General features: G+C 42.3%; 1 protein-coding gene across 2 annotated transcripts; it reads left to right on the top strand.

Moving 5' to 3' along the window:
• Positions 1-1,810: 1,810 nt before the first annotated feature.
• CZH5orf34 (chromosome Z C5orf34 homolog) lies at positions 1,811-19,363 on the top strand. Of its 2 annotated transcripts, none has more exons than XM_069776325.1 (12): positions 1,811-2,010; positions 2,488-2,577; positions 10,112-10,755; positions 11,330-11,425; positions 12,717-12,840; positions 13,701-13,792; positions 14,049-14,118; positions 14,424-14,594; positions 16,181-16,269; positions 16,996-17,088; positions 17,899-17,939; positions 18,727-19,363. In XM_069776325.1, the coding sequence occupies exons 1-12, from the start codon at positions 1,963-1,965 to the stop codon at positions 18,918-18,920; spliced, it is 1,752 nt and encodes a 583-aa protein (XP_069632426.1). In that variant the 5' UTR covers positions 1,811-1,962; the 3' UTR covers positions 18,921-19,363. The 2 variants fall into 2 exon arrangements, with proteins under 2 accessions (XP_069632426.1, XP_069632425.1); XM_069776324.1 differs by having other exon boundaries at positions 1,811-2,157.
• The last annotated feature ends 159 nt before the right edge of the window (positions 19,364-19,522 follow it).

Raw genomic sequence — 19,522 nt, 5'->3', positions numbered from 1 at the left:
AAAGTGTGGAATGCAAACATTAGGGAAGTGAAGCCAACTTCTTTAGCGCTGGTTTGGAAAAGAAACATACTTTGCATTCAGATCGAAGCACATGACCAAGCTTCACGCATCAGAAAAAGCATCCACAGTATTTGCCACTCCTGACAAATCAACTGTGATTTAACAAAAATGTTTAGTATTTGAAAATGACACTTTGCTTAAAGTAATTTCAAACGGGGCTATTAAGAGGTGCTGCTTTGTATGTGCATTGCTTTTGAATGAGAGTTACACATTCAGAAATAAAGTCACCTTTTTCTCAGTAGTTTCCTTTCACATCTGCAAAGAACTTCTTACTACTGGCCTTTTTTGTTTGGGTTTTTTTTTAGGAAAACAGATGGTCACTGGGTTTTTGAATGTTGGTTTTAAGTGTAACTGTAGCACTACAGAAGGAAGTAAGACTGCCTCAGCTATGTCAGGTATCACAAATTATGCATAGCTGGGGTTTTTTTGTTATATTTTTTTTTAACTAGATTAATCCATTATGGCATGGAGTATTAGTGACACTCGGTCTGGTCTGTAATAATCAATTTCTTTCTGGGACAGTAATTCCTTACCACTTTCTGCCTTTCCTTCTTACTGTACAGAACTCATTCAATTATTGATCGCTCCAGTTTGCAGCTTCTGACTGAATTATAGTTCAAGTAATCTAGTCTATGCCTGTGTATCCTACTAGTTGATACAGGAACAGAAAATGACATTCTGGCCAAAAGTCAGGGAAGGTACTGCACTGTCTGTGAATTGCTGATTTGCCGCTTCCAAGTCAGCCTACTTGACCTCCTTCCACAGTTCCTATGCTGAGGGTCCCGACCATAGCAGTGAAGTTGCCAGCAAAATATGATGCATTGTCTGAAAATAATAAAAAGTAATAAAGGATTAATAATCCAGATACATACCTTGAACCTTGCTTCAAGCAAGTACTGTGCAGAATAACACTCATTAGAAAGGGTATTGCAAATAGAACCAGATGTATTTTGATGCATGGCTGTGCCTGCAGCTACTTGACTGGATGTTGATCTACTCTCTACTTCCGTGGAGAATGGAAAGCTGTACTGAACACAGTTCTTCCCTCACAGCATACTGATCTGAGAAACCTGTGCCTCCGTTGCCAACAACTGTTACAGCTAGGTGAGACCACAGGACCTAGGGTGGCCTGTACAGCAAAGGATCTTGAATTACACTTGCTTAGTGCTTTAAGCAGGAATTGGTAATGACTGGTCACTTAACTGTGAACTGCCCATCCACTTAAAGCAGCTTTGATTAAACTGTGAAGGGGGGGGGCATGTATCCTCCAAAAAGTCAACTGGGCATACTTTTTGAATTGCCCTTCGGGAAGTTAATCTTTGTCTACTCCGCCAGGGTTCCCGTGACCCAGTTCTAGATGTCCCTGCCCTGTGAGGGTGCGAATGTAAAGCAGCAGTCAGTTACCAGAGAACGACTCATCCGTCATCCGTCTTCGGGATCTGCGGCAGCTGAGCTGCCTGCCTTCGGTTCTGCCCCCCAAGCACCCACCCCCTCGTTTTCCGAGGCGCAGCTGCGGGGAGGCAGGGAAGGCAATGCCCTCTCGCACGGCCGCTGGCGCGCTGCCTGGCGGGGGGAGGCAAGGCCGGAGCAGCGTGCCGGTGCTGCCGCAGCAGTCCTCCGGGCAGCCCTGCCCGCCGCCGGGGCACCTGCCGAAGGAGGTGTAGCTTGAAGAAGCGCAGTTACAGTCAGACAGGGCTGCTTCTGTAGTCTAGGCCTTCGTACTGCGCGCCTGCCTCAGGCCGCCTCTCCGGCCTGTTCCCCGCCGGCAGGAAGGCGAGGGCCCTCCACCCGCCGGCGGTCCGCGGGCGGCGGGAAGGAGGGCGGGAGGCCGCCCGGCGCCCCGCCCCGCCCCGCCCGGGCCCGCCGCCTCCTGCCGCTGCCCCGCCGCGGCCCTCCGGGGAGATGGAGGCCGAAAGGCTGATGGTGCTGTACGGGGACGACTCGGTGGAGGTGCGCTACGCGGGGGGGTCCCGCCTGCTGCTGTCTCCCTGCGGCTGCGAGTACCTGTACGAAGCGCCGCCGCCCGCCGCGGCCCACCCCCTCCAGCCGGCGGCGACCACCCGGCAGCGCGTCGCCTTCGCCCTCAGTGCCTACCGGGTGCGTGGCGGGCAGGCGCTGACAGGCCCTGCGGGGAGGGATGCGGCCTCCGCGGCTGCGGGGGTTGCCGGCGGGGGCGAGTGCCCGGGCGGCCGCGGGGGAGGGCTCGGGGGGCCGCGGGGGGCCTCGCCTCAGGCCGGTGACGGCCGGCAGCGCGGGGCGGGGGGCGAGAGCGGAATCGCCGTTGCTCTCTGTAAAGTGGAGGGGCTTTCTTCGCCTCTGGTCCGGAAGAAAAGAGGAAATCGGCTTAAAATCTTTGCGCTGCGTAGAAAAACTCGCAATATGACGGGGTTGTGTTGTTCCGTTCTGTTTTTCTTTGCGCTGCAATAGGAACAACTTCTGCGTGCTCTGGACTTCCGGAACAAGTTTGCTTCTCGCCCGTACTTACCTTCACACGTTATACCTCCCGAAAGAAAAAAGGTGAGAATTACACGTGTAATGCTTCTGTGAAATAAACTTAAATTGGACTCGCGTGCCTTAGCGTGCCTGTGTATGAGCAGGCCTTGGAGATTGTCTGCAGAGTACAGTTTGGCTAATGCAGTGGCCAGCTTGACTAGAGTACTGCCATTTTAAATTACAGTTTTAACTGTTACTTACTCCTCCATTTAACACTGTCAGTCAGTATCACTACGTACTTGGGGTTTAACTGCAGCCAGCAGCTAAGCACCACGCAGCTGCTCACTCATTTCATCCCCACCCAGTGGGATGGGGGAAAGAATTGGGGGGGGGGGGGAAGAAGTAAAACTCATGGGTTGAGATAAGAACAGCTCAATTGGACAGAAAGGAAGACAATAATAACAATAATAAAATGACATTAATCATAATAATAAAAGGATTGGAATATACAAAACAAGTGAGGCACAATGCAATTGCTTACCACTCAGCAACTGATGCCCACTTAGTTCCTGAGCAGTGATCCCCTCCTGGCCAACTCCCCCAGTTCCTAAACTAGATGTGACATCACATGGTATGGAATACCCTGCTGGCCAGTTTGGGTCAGCTGTCCTGTCTGTGTCTCCTCTCCCAACTTCTTGTGCCCCTCCAGCCTTCTTGCTGGCTGGGCATGAGAAGCTGAAAAATCCTTCGCTTAGTACAAACACTGCTTAGCAACAGCTGAAAAAATCAGTGTGTTATCAACATTATTCTCATACTGAACGCAAAACATAGCACTATACCAGCTGCTAGAAAGAAAAATTAACTCTACCCCAGCTGAAACCAGGACAGTATCCACCCCTTATTCTATACTGTTTACATCATGCTTGGGTCCCATACTTTCCAATACATCCTAGTTAAGCACCATCACCTTTCCTGTCCTTTGAGAGATACAGATATACATAGATATATACAGATATGGCTCTCTATGTTAGGGAATGTTTTGACTGTACAGAGCTACATGATTCTGATGACAAGGTGGAGTGCTTATGGGTGAGGATGAGAGGGAAAGCCAATAAGACAGATATTGTGCTGGGAGTCTGTTATAGATCGCCTGACCAGGTTGAAGAGACAGATGAATCATTCCACAAGTGGCTGGCAGTAGTCTCAGAATTGTGTGCCTGTGTCCTTGTGGGGGACTTTAACTTTCCAGACATCTGCTGGAAATACAACACAGCAGTGAGTAAACAATCTAGGAGGTTCCTGGAGTGTGTGGAAGATAACTTCTTGACACAGCTGGTGGCTGAGCCAACCAGGGGAGGAGCCTTGCTAGATCTGTTGGATATGAACAGGGAAGGATTGGTGGGAGGTGTGATGGTTGGAGGCCGTCTTGGGCTTAGCGACCATGAAATGATAGAATTTTCAATTCTTGGTGAGGCAAAGAAGGTGGTCAGCAAAACCACCACTTTGGACTTCCAGAGGGCTAACTTTGGCCTCTTCAAGGCACTGGTTGAGAGAGTCCCTTGGAAGACGGTCCTGAAGGGCAAAGGGGTCCAGGAGGGATGGACACTCTTTAAGAAGGAAATCTTAATGGCTCAGGACCAGGCTATTCCCATGTGCCACAAGTTGAACCACTGAGGAAAACAACCGGCCTGGCTGAATGGGGAGCTTTTGCTAGGAGTCAAGGAAAAAAGGAGAGTTCATCATCTCTGGAGGAAAGGGCAGGCAACTTGGGAGGAGTACAGGGATCTTGTTAGATCATACAGAGAGAAAATTAGAAAGGCAAAAGCTCAGCTAGAACTAAATCTGGCCACTATGGTAAGGGACAACAAAAAATGTTTTTACAAATATGTTAACAGTCAAAAGAATCCCAAGGAGAATATCTTTCCTTTAATGGATACAGAAGGGAACGTAGCAACCAGTGATGAGGAAAAGGACGAGGTACTTAATGCCTTCTTTGACTCAGTCTTTAATAGTGAGTCCAGTCATCCTCAGGGTACTCTATCCCTTGAGCTGGAAGGTAAGGATGAAGAGCATAACATACCCCCCTTAATCCAGGAGGAGTTAGTTAGTGACCTGCTATGCCATCTGGACACTCACAAATCTATGGGACCTGATGGGATCCATCCAAGAGTACTGAGGGAACTGGCAGAGGTCCTTGCCAAGCCACTCTCTATCATCTATCAGCGGTCCTGGTGAACAGGGGAGGTCCCAGAGGACTGGAGGCTTGCCAGTGTGACTCCCATTTATAAGATGGGTCAGAGGAAGGATCCAGGGAACTACAGGCCTGTCAGCCTGACCTCGGTACCGGGGAAGATTATGGAACGGTTCGTCTTGAGAGCACTCACATGGCAAGTCCAGGATAAGAAGGGGATCAGGCCCAGTCAGCATGGGTTTACGAAAGGCAGATCCTGCTTGACCAACCTGATCTCCTTCTATGACCAGGTGACCTGTCCAGTGGATGAGGGAAAGGCTGTGGATGTTGTCTACCTCGACTTCAGCAAGGCTTTTGACACTGTCTCTCATGGCATACTCCTTGAGAAACTGGCGTCTTGTGGCCTGGATAAGTGCACTCTTCACTGGGTGAAAAACTGGCTGGATGGCCAAACCCAGAGGGTTGTGGTGAATGGGGTGAAATCCAGTTGGCGGCGGGTCACAAGTGGTGTTCCCCAGGGCTCGGTGTTGGGCCCTGTTCTGTTTAATATCTTTATTGATGGTTTGGATGAGGGGATTGAGTGCACCCTCAGCAAGTTTGCAGACAACACCAATTTGGGAGGTAGGGTCAATCTGCTTGACAGTAGGGAGGCTCTACAAAGAGATCTGAACAGGCTGGATCGATGGGCCGAGGCCAACTGTATGAGGTTCAACAAGGCCAAGTGCCAGGTCCTGCCCTTGGGTCACAACAACCCCATGCAGCGCTACAGGCTTGGGGAAGAGTGGCTGGAAAGCTGCCTGGTGGAAAAGGACCTGGGGGTGTTAGTCAACAGCCACCTGAATATGAGCCAGCAGTGTGCCCAGGTGGCCAAGAAGGCCAACGGCATCCTGGCCTGTATCAGAAATGGTGTGGCCAGCAGGAGCAGGGAGGTGATTGTACCCCCGTACTGGGCACTGGTGAGGCCGCACCTCGAGTCCTGTGTTCAGTTTTGGGCCCCTCACTGCAGGAAAGACATGGAGGTGCTGGAGCGTGTCCAGAGAAGGGCAACCAAGCTGGTGAGGGGTCTAGAGAACAAGTCTTATGAGGAGCGGCTGAGGGAGCTGGGGCTGTTTAGTCTGGAGAAGAGGAGGCTGAGGGGAGACCTTATCGCTCTCTACAACTGCCTGAAGGGGGGTTGTAGCGAGGTGGGTGTTGGTCTCTTCTGTCAGGTTGCTGGAGATAGGACGAGAGGAAATGGCCTCAAGTTGAGGCAAGGGAGATTAAGGCTAGATATTAGGAAAAAAATTTTTACTGAGAGGGTTGTCGAACATTGGAATGGGCTGCCCAGGAAAGTGGTTGATTCACCATCCCTGGAAATATTCAAAAAGCGAGTGGACAGGGTACTTCAGGACATGTTTTAGTGGGCATGGTTAATGGTTGGAATCAATGATCTTGAATGTCTTTTCCAACCTAAATGATTCTATGGTTCTATTCTGTGATTCTATATATATACACATATATACACACACACACACAGAGAGATATCATTCCCTCAGTCTCTGAGCCATCCCTATAAAATGTCCATTGAGTTCATTCAGTCCATGACTTTGGGCTCTGTCTGGCATAACAGTCTATCTGGGCAGGAGGGATGGTGCGAAGTCCGCTCGGTGGGCAGAGCGGGATCGGGCTTCGGTGCAGTGCGGCGAGCCAGTGACATTGGGCACAGCAGGAGTATGATGTGTACTGTTGGATTGTTGCATGCTGAAGGCAATTCTGGTGCCATCACTACTGCGTTTCACTCAGTTTTATCAAAGTTCATTCTGGCTTAATCTAAGCGATTCTTCCTGTAATACCATTGATACAGCGTATGACAATTACAGTAATGATAACATCCAGTGGCAGGGTTATACTGCAATTAACATCATACAATTTAATTCATTGGCTATTCTCACCTAAAATCAAACCCCCTTGAGGCACACATTGGCGTTCCCCATCCTTCCACAGCAGTCACCAAGTGCACCCAGGTCCTTGAGCAAAAGTAATCGCACGAATGCGTTTGCCTCAGCCTGAGGCAGGAGTGACCCAGACTGTCTTCCCTAACATATTTTTTATGTGCACTACGGGGACTTTATCCCCTTCTACAGTAGGTAAAAGTTCTGACTGGGCAGGGCCACCCCGATTGGCAGGTCCTCTGGTGTTGACTAACCAGGGAGCTTTTGCTAAATGTGCATCCCAGTGTTTGAAGGTTCCACCCCGCATTGCTCTCAGTGTAGTCTTTAAGAGCCCATTGCATCATTCGATTTTCCGGGGGGCTGGTGCGTGATAGGGGATGTGATATACCCACTCAATGCCATGCTCTGTGGCCCAGGTGTCTACGAGGTTGTTTCGGAAATGAGTCCCCTTGTCCAACTCATTTCTTTCTGGGGTGCTGTGTCGCCACAAGACTTGCTTTTCAAGGCCCGGGATAGTGTTCCGGGTGGTGGCACGGGGCATGGGCTATGTTTCCAGCCACCCGGTGGAAATGTAGCGCTTGCCTTGGCGGCTTTGTGGGAGTGTGATATAATTGATTTGCCAGGCCTCGCCATATTTATGTTTCGGCCACTGTCCTCCATACCACAGGAGCTTTAACTGCTTGGCTTGCTTGATTGCAGCACATGTTTCACGTTCATGGATAACTTGTGCAACAGTGTCCATGGTCAAGTCCACCCCTCGATCACGAGTCCGTCTATGTGTTGCATCTCTTCCCTGATGGCCTGAGGTGTCATGGGCCCACCGAGCCATAAATAATTCACCCTTATGTTGCCAGTCCACATCCACCTGAGCCACTTCAATCTTAGTGGCCTGATCTACCTGCTGGTTGTGCTGATGTTCTTTAGTGGCCCAGCTCTTGGTACGTGAGCATCTACGTGGCATACTTTTACAACCAGATTTTCTAGTCGGGACGCAGTATCTTGCCACAGAGCGGCAGCCCAGGTGGGTTTACCTCTGCGCTGCCAGTTGCTCTGCTTCCATTGCTGCAACCACCCCCACAGGGCACTTGCCACCAGCCATGAGTCAGTATAGAAATAGAGCGCTGGCCGCTTTTCTCTTTCAGCAATGCCTAAAGCCAGCTGGATGGCTTTCACCTCTGCAAACTGACTCGATTCACCTTCTCCTTCAGCAGTTTCTGCAACTTGTCATGTAGGACTCCATACAGCAGCCTTCCACTGCTGATGTTTTCCCACAATGCGACAGGACCTGTCGGGGAACAGGGCATGTTGCCTCTCATTTTCTGGCAGGTTATTACAGCGTGGGGCCTCTTCAGCATGCAACACCTTCTCCTCTGGAGATATTCCAAAATCTTTGCCTTCTGGCAGTGATCACTTCCAAAATTCCTGGGCAGTTGGGGTTTCCTGTGCAAGCCCGTTGTGTGAACAGTGCAACCCACTTACTCCACGTGGCATCAGTCGCGTGATGTGTAGAGGAGACCCTCCCTTTGAACATCCAGCCCAGCAGTAGCAGTTGGGGTGCTAAGTAAGAGGAGCTGTGTTTCAGTACCAGCCACTTCCGAGGCAGCTTGAACTCCTTCATATGCTGCCAATATCTCTTTTTCATTTGTAGTATAGCGAGCCTCAGATCCTTGATATCCCCCACTCCAAAACCCCAGGGGTCAGCCTTGGGTCTCCCCGGGTGCTTTCTGCCAGAGGCTCCAGGTAGGGCCGTTCTCCCCAGCTGTGGTATAGAGCAGTACCAACCACAGGGGGTTGGATATTAATATATTAATATATTCAGTGTCATGGTTATATCTTCAGTTTGTTCTTCTTCCTTTCCTAGAATTTTCAAACACTTCAATACACTGCTTAAACTGCTGCTGAACATAGAGTATGTTGTCATGGGACTGTCAATCATAACACCAAGATCTTACTCGTGGGTGGTGGTAGTCAGCTCAAAGCCTATCCTTTTATAGGTAAAGTTAGGATTGCTTTTCCCAATTTATATCACATTATGTTTATCTAGACTGAATTTTTATCTGCAGCGTTATTGTCTGGCCATTTGATTTTTTTTTTAGGGTCCTTTTGCAATTCTTCATGGTATATTTTCATCTTTCGTGCTCCAAATAACCTTCAGCAGACTTTCCCACCTTACTAATACACTAGGTACTGCCATGTTTCATTTTTATTGGACTCCAGGCTTTTCCAGTGCTGGGCCAAAGTATAATTGGGGCTGAAACATAGGTAATTAAAGGTTAGTCAAATGAGGCAAAGCTGATTAAATTGAGATAAAGCAAATGATGAAAAGTGTGAATACTCATTTGCTCAGTTTTTTTCACACCTTATTTGAGACGGTTTGCATTTCTGTGTTTATTTGGGATCCAGTGTTTTACCTAGAGACTTCAACTGAAAGCAGACTAAGGGTATTTTCTGTGTGGTGATCAGGTACAAGGACAATACAAAGAAAAATGCCTCATTTTAGTGCAGAATTTCTGCAGATGGCTAGAAATGCATTCTGTATCTTGACAGAATGTTTCTAGTTTCAGAAGGTGGTTAGTGCATTTTCTAAATTATAACTGTATCTTCTGTTTGGGCAAAGCTTTAATCTAGGGCATGACCTAGATGCAGTGCTTGTTTGGAGTAATTTGTTGAGAATGATCTGCTTCATTTTTGTAGAACGAGTAGCACAAGGGCATATGCTGTGAAAATGGTTTTGTTTGTTTTGAACAAAAGTGCTAATTGAAGCAGCAGCCTGTACTTGAAGAGCAGTAAAATTAAGCTATTCTTTTGAGACTTTCCACATGTTGTACTGTAAAAGTCTAAAACCTTTATTATATTTTAAATTCTTCTGCAGAAATACATTTTATCCACATCATAGCAATAGCTGTGTAACTTAACCTGCGGTGCTGCAGGATTAAGTAAGATTACCCACCTAGCTGCAAAACATTTTCAATAAATTGCTGTGTGGGTTAAGAATGCATAAATAAATGTCACATGCCATTTTACAGTGTTATTTTAATTTTATAAATAAAGAGAAGATTTCAGAGCACATGGGGGTTTAATGTAGACCATCTTAATGTGGGCTTTCCATGAAGTCTACTGATAACTAGAAGGATCAAAATAATTCAGGCCTTCTCTTCAGTGTTTCTTGAGAAACAGTTGGAAACAGAAGTATCTACTGTCTGTGGGCAGTCATGCCTGGTCACCTAGCCATGGACCTTAGTAGTTTATGAATGCATATTAAATTAAAACATTATGGCTAGATAGAACTCCGTTAGTACAGGAGGAAGCAGACATGAAGGTCAGATACTTTGCTTCGTCTTGAGTTCATGTATGCAAATAAATACAAAGTTTCTTGCCATACATCACCTTGCAGAAGGACTGAATTCATCATTTAAATGTAAATGCTCCATTGTAATTTCTGGGAAGCAGGTCATTTTTATCTTAGTACACATTCCAATCCCTTTTCTTGTATTAGATTCTTTTCAGTGATATCTTAGAAGTTAGATGGCCTGACCCTACTACGGCTGATCTGACAAGATTTATAGACAATGGCAGTGTGAAGATCTCATCAGTAGATGGTTATGCTCACCTTTACCTGTCAGAATTGCAGCAAGAATTTACAGTGGAGTTCTTATGCAAAGTCAGCCAGTCATCTGCAGCATCTTCACGCTCCTCTCAAAAGAACAGCGACTATCAAACCGGAGATCAGTATGGAAAATCAAGTAAAAAATCTGTTGCAGAAATGTCATTGAAACAAATGAGAACAGAGAATAAGAAGAATGAACATGGTTGTGCTGAAGGTAAATGCAGAGAACCAGCCATACCAGCAGACCAAAAAGACAGAGATGGAGTCCCTTTGTTCTACACAAATTGTTCTGAATACACATGGGTTACACAGCGTTGGTCTGTTTCCTCCTACCCAGAACAATGGAAGTACCCTTTGTTCTTGGCACTAATGTGCTGTAACTTACATACTGTTAAGAATGTAATGAAGACATGTGAGAAAAACAACCATACATCTATAGGAGCTGATGTTTTAATAGACCCTGAAACACGTGAAAGGGTTTCTTGTTTACCTACAGCTTTGCCACTCAGCTGCAGAGCCCCACATTTACACAGGTAATTTAAGCTGTTTACTTAGTAGTTGTTAAGATATGTTTTACAGTTCTGCGATTTGAAACCTCAACCTCTAGCAAAATAACAAATTACTATAGTATTATTTTTTTTAAGGAACTTTTTGAAACATGAAATTTGTGAAATCAACATTCTGTATCCTACTGTAATGAATATATCATAAGTAGTCCAGAGAAAAATACATTTTATTTTCTGACATGCTGTATAAATATGTAAGTGAAAAAGAGAATACTGAAAAAAGAACACAGCTTTTGGGTTGGTTTGGGTTTGGGTTTTTTTTTTTTTCATTTTTGAGACGATAATACTTCTGAGGTGGGCCAGTGGCATACATTCTCTGTCAGCACCACTAAAAATAATCAAAAAAACCTTTGCAGGTTTGAGAAAACTAATCTGGTAACTAATGTGGATAACTAAGGAATCAGAGGACTCTGAAAATATGTGGCCTGTTCTTCTTTGAATAGGTGTGCATGCATCTGTTTTTGGTACAGAAATGATTACTAGCACACACAAAAAACCTGGACCTTTGGACTTACTGAAGCTTTTACTGTATTTTATACAGGTGGACTTCCTGTGACTTCTTTCAGAATCGAGGTACTGAAAAGTATTCCTGCCCTCAGCTAATTCAAATTGTATGGTGCCAGGGTGTTCTGTATAGGTATGTAGGAGATCATGTGTTTCATCTTTGGAAGACTTAATTTGTATGGGAATTAAGCTTTAAGATGAAAAGTCTTACTTTGTCCCCTTCTCACTCTTTGAGAAATTGTGTACAATCTTCATATAAAAATCTGTCCATTTCTGCTGTTTGTTCATTGGACTTCAAATTTTCTAGTACATTATTTTTCCAGGTCTGAAAGTGACTACATCTGAAACAGTCTGAAATCATGTTTAAGGCTTTTAAGAAGTGATCTGATTATCTGATTTCTTAAAGGTTTACTGGGCAGCTGGAGCTCCCACAGACTTCACTGACAATTACAGGGCTTGGTTTCTTTGCAAATTACATTGCTCCTTTTGATGCTGAAGATTTCATGCTTTAGAAATGCTTGTCTTGGTGACCTACGTAATTCGCATGTTGCAGGCAGCTAAACTATGGATTTTCCTGGCAAATCACCTTGTCCCTATGGTTAAAAAAAAAAAGACCTTTTAAAAAATTGCCCATTCAATTCTGTTATACAAGCTTTGAAAATGCTACAGTTGCTATCAGCATCTGAAAGTTTTTGACAGAAGCATAATCAGCCTTTAAAGCTTTAATCTTTCTGCCCAGTGTTCTTCATTTTTCTCAGTGTAATTCTTAAATTTTCATCTCATCTGAACAAAATGTTTAGCAGCTCTTCAGTACTATACCTCATTTCTTTGGAAGTATGGTGAGTAGCCATACTTCGTCTTCTAAGTCCCATTACCAAAGTCCAGGCATGTAATCACAGAGTTGCAGAATTGGGTCATTAAATGGATTTAGGCTCCAGGATACTGTATGTTCACAAGTAAGAGACCCTTGATCTTCATGAAAAACACACAGCTGCAGTGGAAATTTAAGACCTTCACGTTGTTCAAGAATCATTCAGTCTGACAGTTCTCTGTGTACACTAGGTAGGGCTGGTCCACTAAAAAAATTGGATTTTTCTCTTTAGAATCACTAAATTTTGTGGTCAGTGGAATGAGCAGCTCCTGTGAGATGTTTACCTCAACACAAAAACCCCCTTTCCTTAGCTTGTTTAACTCCCACCTCCCATGCACACAGGCAAACAAAGAGCCTGGTAATGCTATCTTCTGTGTTAAAAGAAGTGATTGGTACACCCTACCATTTGTGGAACAGTATAAAGTTTTTCATGTGAGGGTTGTGTTGAAAATGTGTTTCTGCTTAGTGCTTTCTTCAGGTGTACTAAACTGTTTTGCTTGTCTAATGACACAGCATTATGAATACTTGTTAAAAATCTTGTTACTTCTTTTAGATTTATCCATGATAGGACAAACATCACAGAAATTTATCCTGGTGATGACTCATTTTTCAAGTCAGAGGGAGCATTTTTGGGAAACTATTTCATACATTATGCAATCCAAAAAGGAACAAAAAAGGTATAAACCAATAAAACTATTTTAAAATATGTTCCAAATTCCTTAAAGTTAGCAGTTTTCTTAGTTTTAAGACATTTGGCTATGCAGTCTATACTGAAGTCCCTACATTGGTAATTACTATAATGACTGAATCAAGCAATCAGTCGTACAAAAAAAGAGATTATTCTTTCTGTTTCAGAATGTATTTTTGTAAATTATAGACAAAATAAATCTTATTCACTGTAACATTTATTTCACAAGCTCAAGTATGTACTGCAGTAAGATTCTACAATAACCATTTCTCACTAATTTAGAAGAGAAGTTTAGTCTTTAATATACGGATTAGAGTTTAATCTTTATGTGCTTGGAAGTGTTTTCTTTTTTTACTGTATGGAGACAGAACCTAGAAGATGCAGGTTCTGTTCTGGCTTTGCCACAGACCAGCTGTTCTGTGCTGGAGAAATGGCTTTGCCCCTCTGTGTCCGTCTATTGTTAAGTTTCCCCAGAGAAGAGATCCTCTTGCGTGCTTATGCAGTGCTTTGTATTTTTAAAGCAGAGTTAAGGGTCAACTCTGTACCCTTCAAACTTAGCCTTTAACTTGTAGTCAAACATAGTTACTCAGTAAAAAACTACAGTCTACTCTCTGATACGAGAACTTTTTTGTCCATACTGAGTGCACGGAAACGGTGAATGTTAAACGATACAGCTGCATGTTTTTTTACTTTTCAAGGAGATATGTATCTGTGTTCTGGGACAAATTTTAATGTGATTATAGCTGCTTTCTGGGAGGCCAGAAATTTAATTATCTTGCAAGCTTTTAATACTGTTTTCATGCTACAGTGCCTGTATCTAACTCATCTCCTTTCTGCTCTTCACTGCAGAGAGAAGAAAAGATGTATTCAGTAAACAGCTTACCTCCTGATGTACCAGGAAATCCATACTCTATATCCTCTGTTGTTACTCAGGCAACCAAGTAACTTTGCTCTACTTTATCTTTGTTACATTAATTCCTCTGGCTTTGAATGGACAGTGGTTAAAATTACACATAATACTTATTATGACAAGTATAAAAAGCATAAAAGTATAAAGTATATATATATAAAGTGTAAAAATCAAAGGAATTTATATTAGTACTGAGGATGTTTATAAACTTACAGAACAAAGGTCACAACTGTTTAAGTGACATAGTAAGTATGAAATGCTTAATATTTTGTTTATTTTCTCCTCAGAATACTTCAGTACTGCTACAAGACTAAACTATCGTTAACTCATAACTGTTATCTCTGCTGCTGGAAAATGGTATGTAGCTGAAGATTTATAAATCTTTCAGTGTTATAAGGATGATTATACAGGCTATAGGGAATAGGACCTAATCTAGAGGGAAGAATGGTGAGTATATCCTTAAAGATCAGAAGGTATATATTTGGGAACCAAAAGCATGCAGTGTAAAGGTATATTTGTGGAGCAGAAAGCAATTGCATGATAAAGAGAGCTGGTTGTGGTCTGGAAAAGCAAGTGAATTGAAAATCTGGGAGAGATACAAACAGCTGTAATGATGTAAGTAACCTTTCCTCAAGTTTTTAATGCTATTTGTTTGGTTCTAGGTACCTGAGACAGATGGACGAGAAATGTTGCCAGTTTTGCTGTATGAAAAGGTTATTCCCAGCATTGGAAGACTCATTGTGTACTCGGATCATAAAGTCCATACTGCTTTTTGGGATGGTATGACCTTGATTATGATCTGGGATTTCAGCTCTTCCTGTAGTAAGATCCAGGTAACTCATGAGTTAGGGGAATGACTATTCTTAAAACTCTTCATGAAAAAGTGTTACTAGGAAACTAATGAGGAAATGAAATAAAAGTTTTGCGGCCTATAAAATATAACTGGAAGAGTTTCTGCTGTGGCTTACTCTTGAGCTTTTATAGTAGTCTAAATGAAAATAGGAACTATCCACAAACACCACTGTTAATGTATTGCCAGTATTTTAACCAGAAATTAGGAGGAAAAATATTTTAGTGCATAACTGATGCCTAGAGAGGCAAATGAAGCTTTATGCTTTTAAGAAGTCACTCATTTGATCAGAGAAGGGAGTGTTTGTTTTATATTTCAAATTATGTGTAATTGAGCAAATGGAGAGTGAGAAGTTAATTGGAAAAGTGACCTTGCGCATATGGTATTCCATATACATTTTGAAATCTACTTAATATAGAAGTAAAAAGATAACGTTGATTTTTGAAAAATGGCACTCCAGAGAAAATTACGTGAGTGTGGGATTCAAGGTTGACTGCTGAGACTTTTAGCTTCTGTTAAAGAAGCGGAGTTTGGGCTGGGCATCGGGTGTTAGTCACTCCATGCTTTGAACCCTAGGTTTCCTGAAGCAGAGTCTCAGGCACTGAATCTCGTAAAAATAAATAATTTAATACAGTGGTACAGCAGCAGGATCAGCTCGAGCTGGGTGCTTCCAGGGAGGGATCCTGATCAAAGAAATTCCTGGGCAATTATACCTTTACAGGCTATGCATCCCCCCTTCACACGATCTCCACGTGCCTTTGACGTGCCCTTTGGTCCAGTAGTGATTCTGGCGTGACACCTTCTGTCTGCTTACTGGCCTTCACTGTCCCCAGGCAAGCCGTTACCTTGTCTAGTTGCAGCTGCTTTTGATGATAGTACCCTCCTTATCCTCTGGTTTGTGCTGGCTCTGAAAGCCATGTCTTGCTTGAATAGTTATAAATTCAGTAGTAGTTCAGCAAATCTGCGTGAAAGTTTGCAGCTTGCAGCCTAAGTCTTCAGCAAATCTAGCTACTCATGCCAAGTAAGTGAACAGCATTCTAAATCACACAAGTCTACACAGTTCATTCTGATTTAAACTTACTTATTTAAGCTGAACAACTAATAGTTCTTAACAGTGTATTTGATTATTACCCTAAGGTGACAAGACACAGAAAAGATGTTAAAATGTCTGAGGGTATCTCTGTTATAAACAACATAAATATGATCGTCTGTGTGTCAAAAGATACAGTATAACTTCCTGATGTGAGCTAACTGAAATCTGTATACTCACTCATGATAAAAAGAGGAGGAACTGAAAATTCTACAGGTTTGGAAACATTGCTACACACTTTTAGAAATAATTTATTGTTGAATAGCACAAAATGAGTGTTGGGGCCATGCCAGGTGTTCTCCCTCCCCCCCCCCCCCCCCCCCCCCACCAAATTCTACCCTTACCAAAACACAAACTTTTAAGTGTTTAAAGTGGAATGTTCATAGATACTTAATTCTTAAGTTGGCGTACTATATTTGCTTTTTTTTTTCTCCAGACTGCAGCAGAAAATTAGTACTTGTAATTTTTTTTCTTCTAAGGTAAATGAAGATGTAGGCTGGTGTAAGTTAACTACTCCTGATGGGGTACAGCAGCTAATAAAAATAAGTCATCCTGGAATCTATGAAAGGTATAAGTAATTTAAACAATATAAAGTTAAATAGAAAATAATTCTGTACAAATCCTTTTATATGAATAAATGCTATTTCCTGAAAGCATATTGAGGGGGGAAACCAAACACCTAATGATAAAAAAAGCTCCATCTTACATCTGGCAAAGATTAAGGACCTGTATGACTCAGGGCCACTGCATCTGTTGTTCCATTGTAACAGTAATGTCTTTTTAGAAAAATAACTAGAGCTGCAACTTGGCACTGACATCAGTGGATAAGAAAAAAAGTAATCTTTGTCCTATATAGAGTTGGTACATAGAACTGGATAGCACTTATCCAATTTCGCTTTATTACAGATACTGACCTCTGCCTGCATATTGCTTTCTCTAATCTGCTTGCTGTAATTACAGCCTCATTATGGGAATCATCAGAAGCTTACTGTGCTGCATTTTAGCAAGCAGATAGTCACAAACAAAAAGTAACATTTGTACGCTATTCATTACAAATCATACAGCTTTGTTATAAATTTCTGCAACTGCATAGATTAAAATATGAAGGAGATTCTAGACAAAAAGTGGGCATCAAAAAATGGCAAGGAAACAGGAAAAGCTAGATTTTGAATCATAGCTTCTTTCTTTCTGATCAATGTTTATTGCTTAATGCCTTCAGTTTTTTGCTTGAATTAATAAGACTGTATTTCTCACACAAATAACTACTTTTCTGTGAATTTTCATGTGAACATAGGTACATCAGAACAGCAATAGAGTGGTGCAGAAGTTTGAATGAAAGAAAGGAGATTCCTGAATATACAGCACACTCTGTAACTGAAGAAAATTGGTATTCGTCTTTATCCTAAATAATTGACTACAAATAATGTTGAAAGTAAAATTCAAAATAACTATAAACTGTGAATTTTATAGACTGCATTTCCTAAGCATCAAAAATGAAAATTGTAAGTCCATTTATTTTGTTTGGTTTCATATTTTTCTTTCAGTTTTTTAAATGTTAGGTAAGTTGAGTTCTAGGTGAAGCTTGTTTCATGGCGCTTCTGCCTGCCTTACTTAAAAATCAGAATTATGGTGACTGCCAAAGGAGAATTAATGTTACAGAGAGTTATTTTGCAAAGTGGAAAAAGAGAAACTAGTCTAAGAAAGGCGTCTTTTAACAGAACACCAAGCAGTTCAAAATAGTACTTGGGACTGCTAAGTGACACTTGTATCTCTTGCTAATATATTTGTCCTTTCTAATACATGCTACTGACCAAAGGTCTACTGACATCATATAGAAACATATTCAGGTATTAAAAATGTGTTAATTGAAATCAATTACATTTGCACTTGTTATTCAAGTTATAGCAGATTAAGTAGCTGATGAAATGAAAATTATGTCTATATTTATACATACATACAGCAAAGAGACTATTCTTAGAGCAGAGCCCTGATTTTTGGAAACACAAATGATTGACAAATGGCAGCCATTGACTAGTGGTATGAAAGACAAAAATTAAGCATTTCTTTCACTTCGATTTTGCTCATCTAATTTTCAGTATTGCTGGAAACTATTAAAAATTAAAAATTGAAGTAGAAAATACATTTGAGAACCTTTTATAATACTAAATCGTTTAATAATCTTTATTTTCTTGGACAGGTCTGCTGATGTTGAGCTTGAAAAAATACAGAGATTTAACTGTATCCTTTTGAAAGCTGTAAAGATTTTTCACTTTTATATTCTGTTGTTCATCTGCATATTCAAATCTGCATTTTAGATCATGAAAGGCTCTCTATCCTGCTCTCACCTTCTTCTACTGTCTTACCTACTTCTTAAAATTACCTTTTTAAGCCATTTTTTGTTTTCTTATTTATCATTTTTGTTTTATCATTTATCTTGTTCAACTTCTGCATCACAGCACCAGAAACAAAACCAGTGGCAGAGTACAAAAGTAAAATAAAAAAATCACCAAAAAAAGGAAGCCCTTTAATGGGTATTGCATTAGTTTTGCTAATGCTCATCTGCTGATCTGTTCTTGAAAGAGGGATGATGCAGTTGCTTTTGGGCTTATTGTTGCAGTACAATACCTTTCTGTTTATTGACTACCTCAGTATTGTTCCATTGGGTTCAGCCAGCTCAAAAAACTATGCTGCGCTGCATGTGCTTCAAGCCACTCTGTAATTGTCTTTAAGCCAATGTTCAGTTTTATTAGCATGAAAAGTGCATGCTATTGAACTGTGCAGTGTGACATCAGATAGCTTACTTTTTAAAGTTAACTTTTGGATAAATTGAAGTCTTAGTTAAAGACATTTTCTATAAATGTTGTAGCCATTTTAAGTAATAGTCTTTTATTTTTTTGCTTTATGTAATTACCAGCCTATGAAATGTGAGACTTTGCAGTGCAGAATGATGAATACAAATGTAGAGAAGTATTTTTCTCATTAGGAGAAAGAGTTTGATATTTTTTCCTTAACAAAACAACACTAGTTTTATTGGATAATAGCAATGTTCTGGAAAGGTCATCTGCTGCAAAAAACAATCCACCTGGTATTGCTGTCAGAAAAACAGAAAAAGGGAGTGAGCCAGAAGAAATCAGTGAAGGGGGCGTCTTGGAGGCTTTGGAAAAAACTTCTAAAGTAATTCGGGATATTGAATCTCTGCTTGCAGCTTCTGGGAGGTGAAGCCTCTTAGCATGTGAAGACCTGTGCTCCTCCATACCTTCACAGGAGCTGTCCCAGCTATGTCTGAGGAGGCTTAGAGGTGCGAGAGGAATGAAGGCTGAAGGCAGAGTGATAAGGTGCCATTGTTAACACCTCAGCAGATCAACAAAGTCTCTCAGTTGCTATTATAATACCAGAGTTTTGTGTATTGTGGATAGGCAAAAAGAACAGGTGAAATAATAGAGCACAGCTGTGTAAATACATCAGGGCTGACCTGACAGTGCTGCTTTTAAATGTGTGGATGTCTGTTTGAATCGTTTAATTTTACAGAGGATTGCGCAAGCAACTTAGTTACCTGCTCAAGCGACGAGGGTAGGGATAAGCAGTTTTTAACTGTAAAAATGTGCTTCTATTCAGAAGCTTACACCAAGTAGTCCAGTACTGAATAAAAAGTTTCGCAAACACTTTCTACTCTACTGTTTTGCAGTAAATAAATATTTATTTAAAGCGTCTTCAGCCCCTTCCGTCACTTGGTGGCGCACCGTATCTTTAGTGATAAAATGCCAGCCTCTTCCCGTTGGGTTCTCTTCCAGCGCTTTATTTAATCATGTTGTGACTCCCCC

This window comes from Haliaeetus albicilla, chromosome Z, assembly GCF_947461875.1.
Source record: "Haliaeetus albicilla chromosome Z, bHalAlb1.1, whole genome shotgun sequence".
Taxonomy (NCBI): domain Eukaryota; kingdom Metazoa; phylum Chordata; class Aves; order Accipitriformes; family Accipitridae; genus Haliaeetus; species Haliaeetus albicilla.
This window is presented reverse-complemented; position numbering and strand designations above follow the sequence as displayed.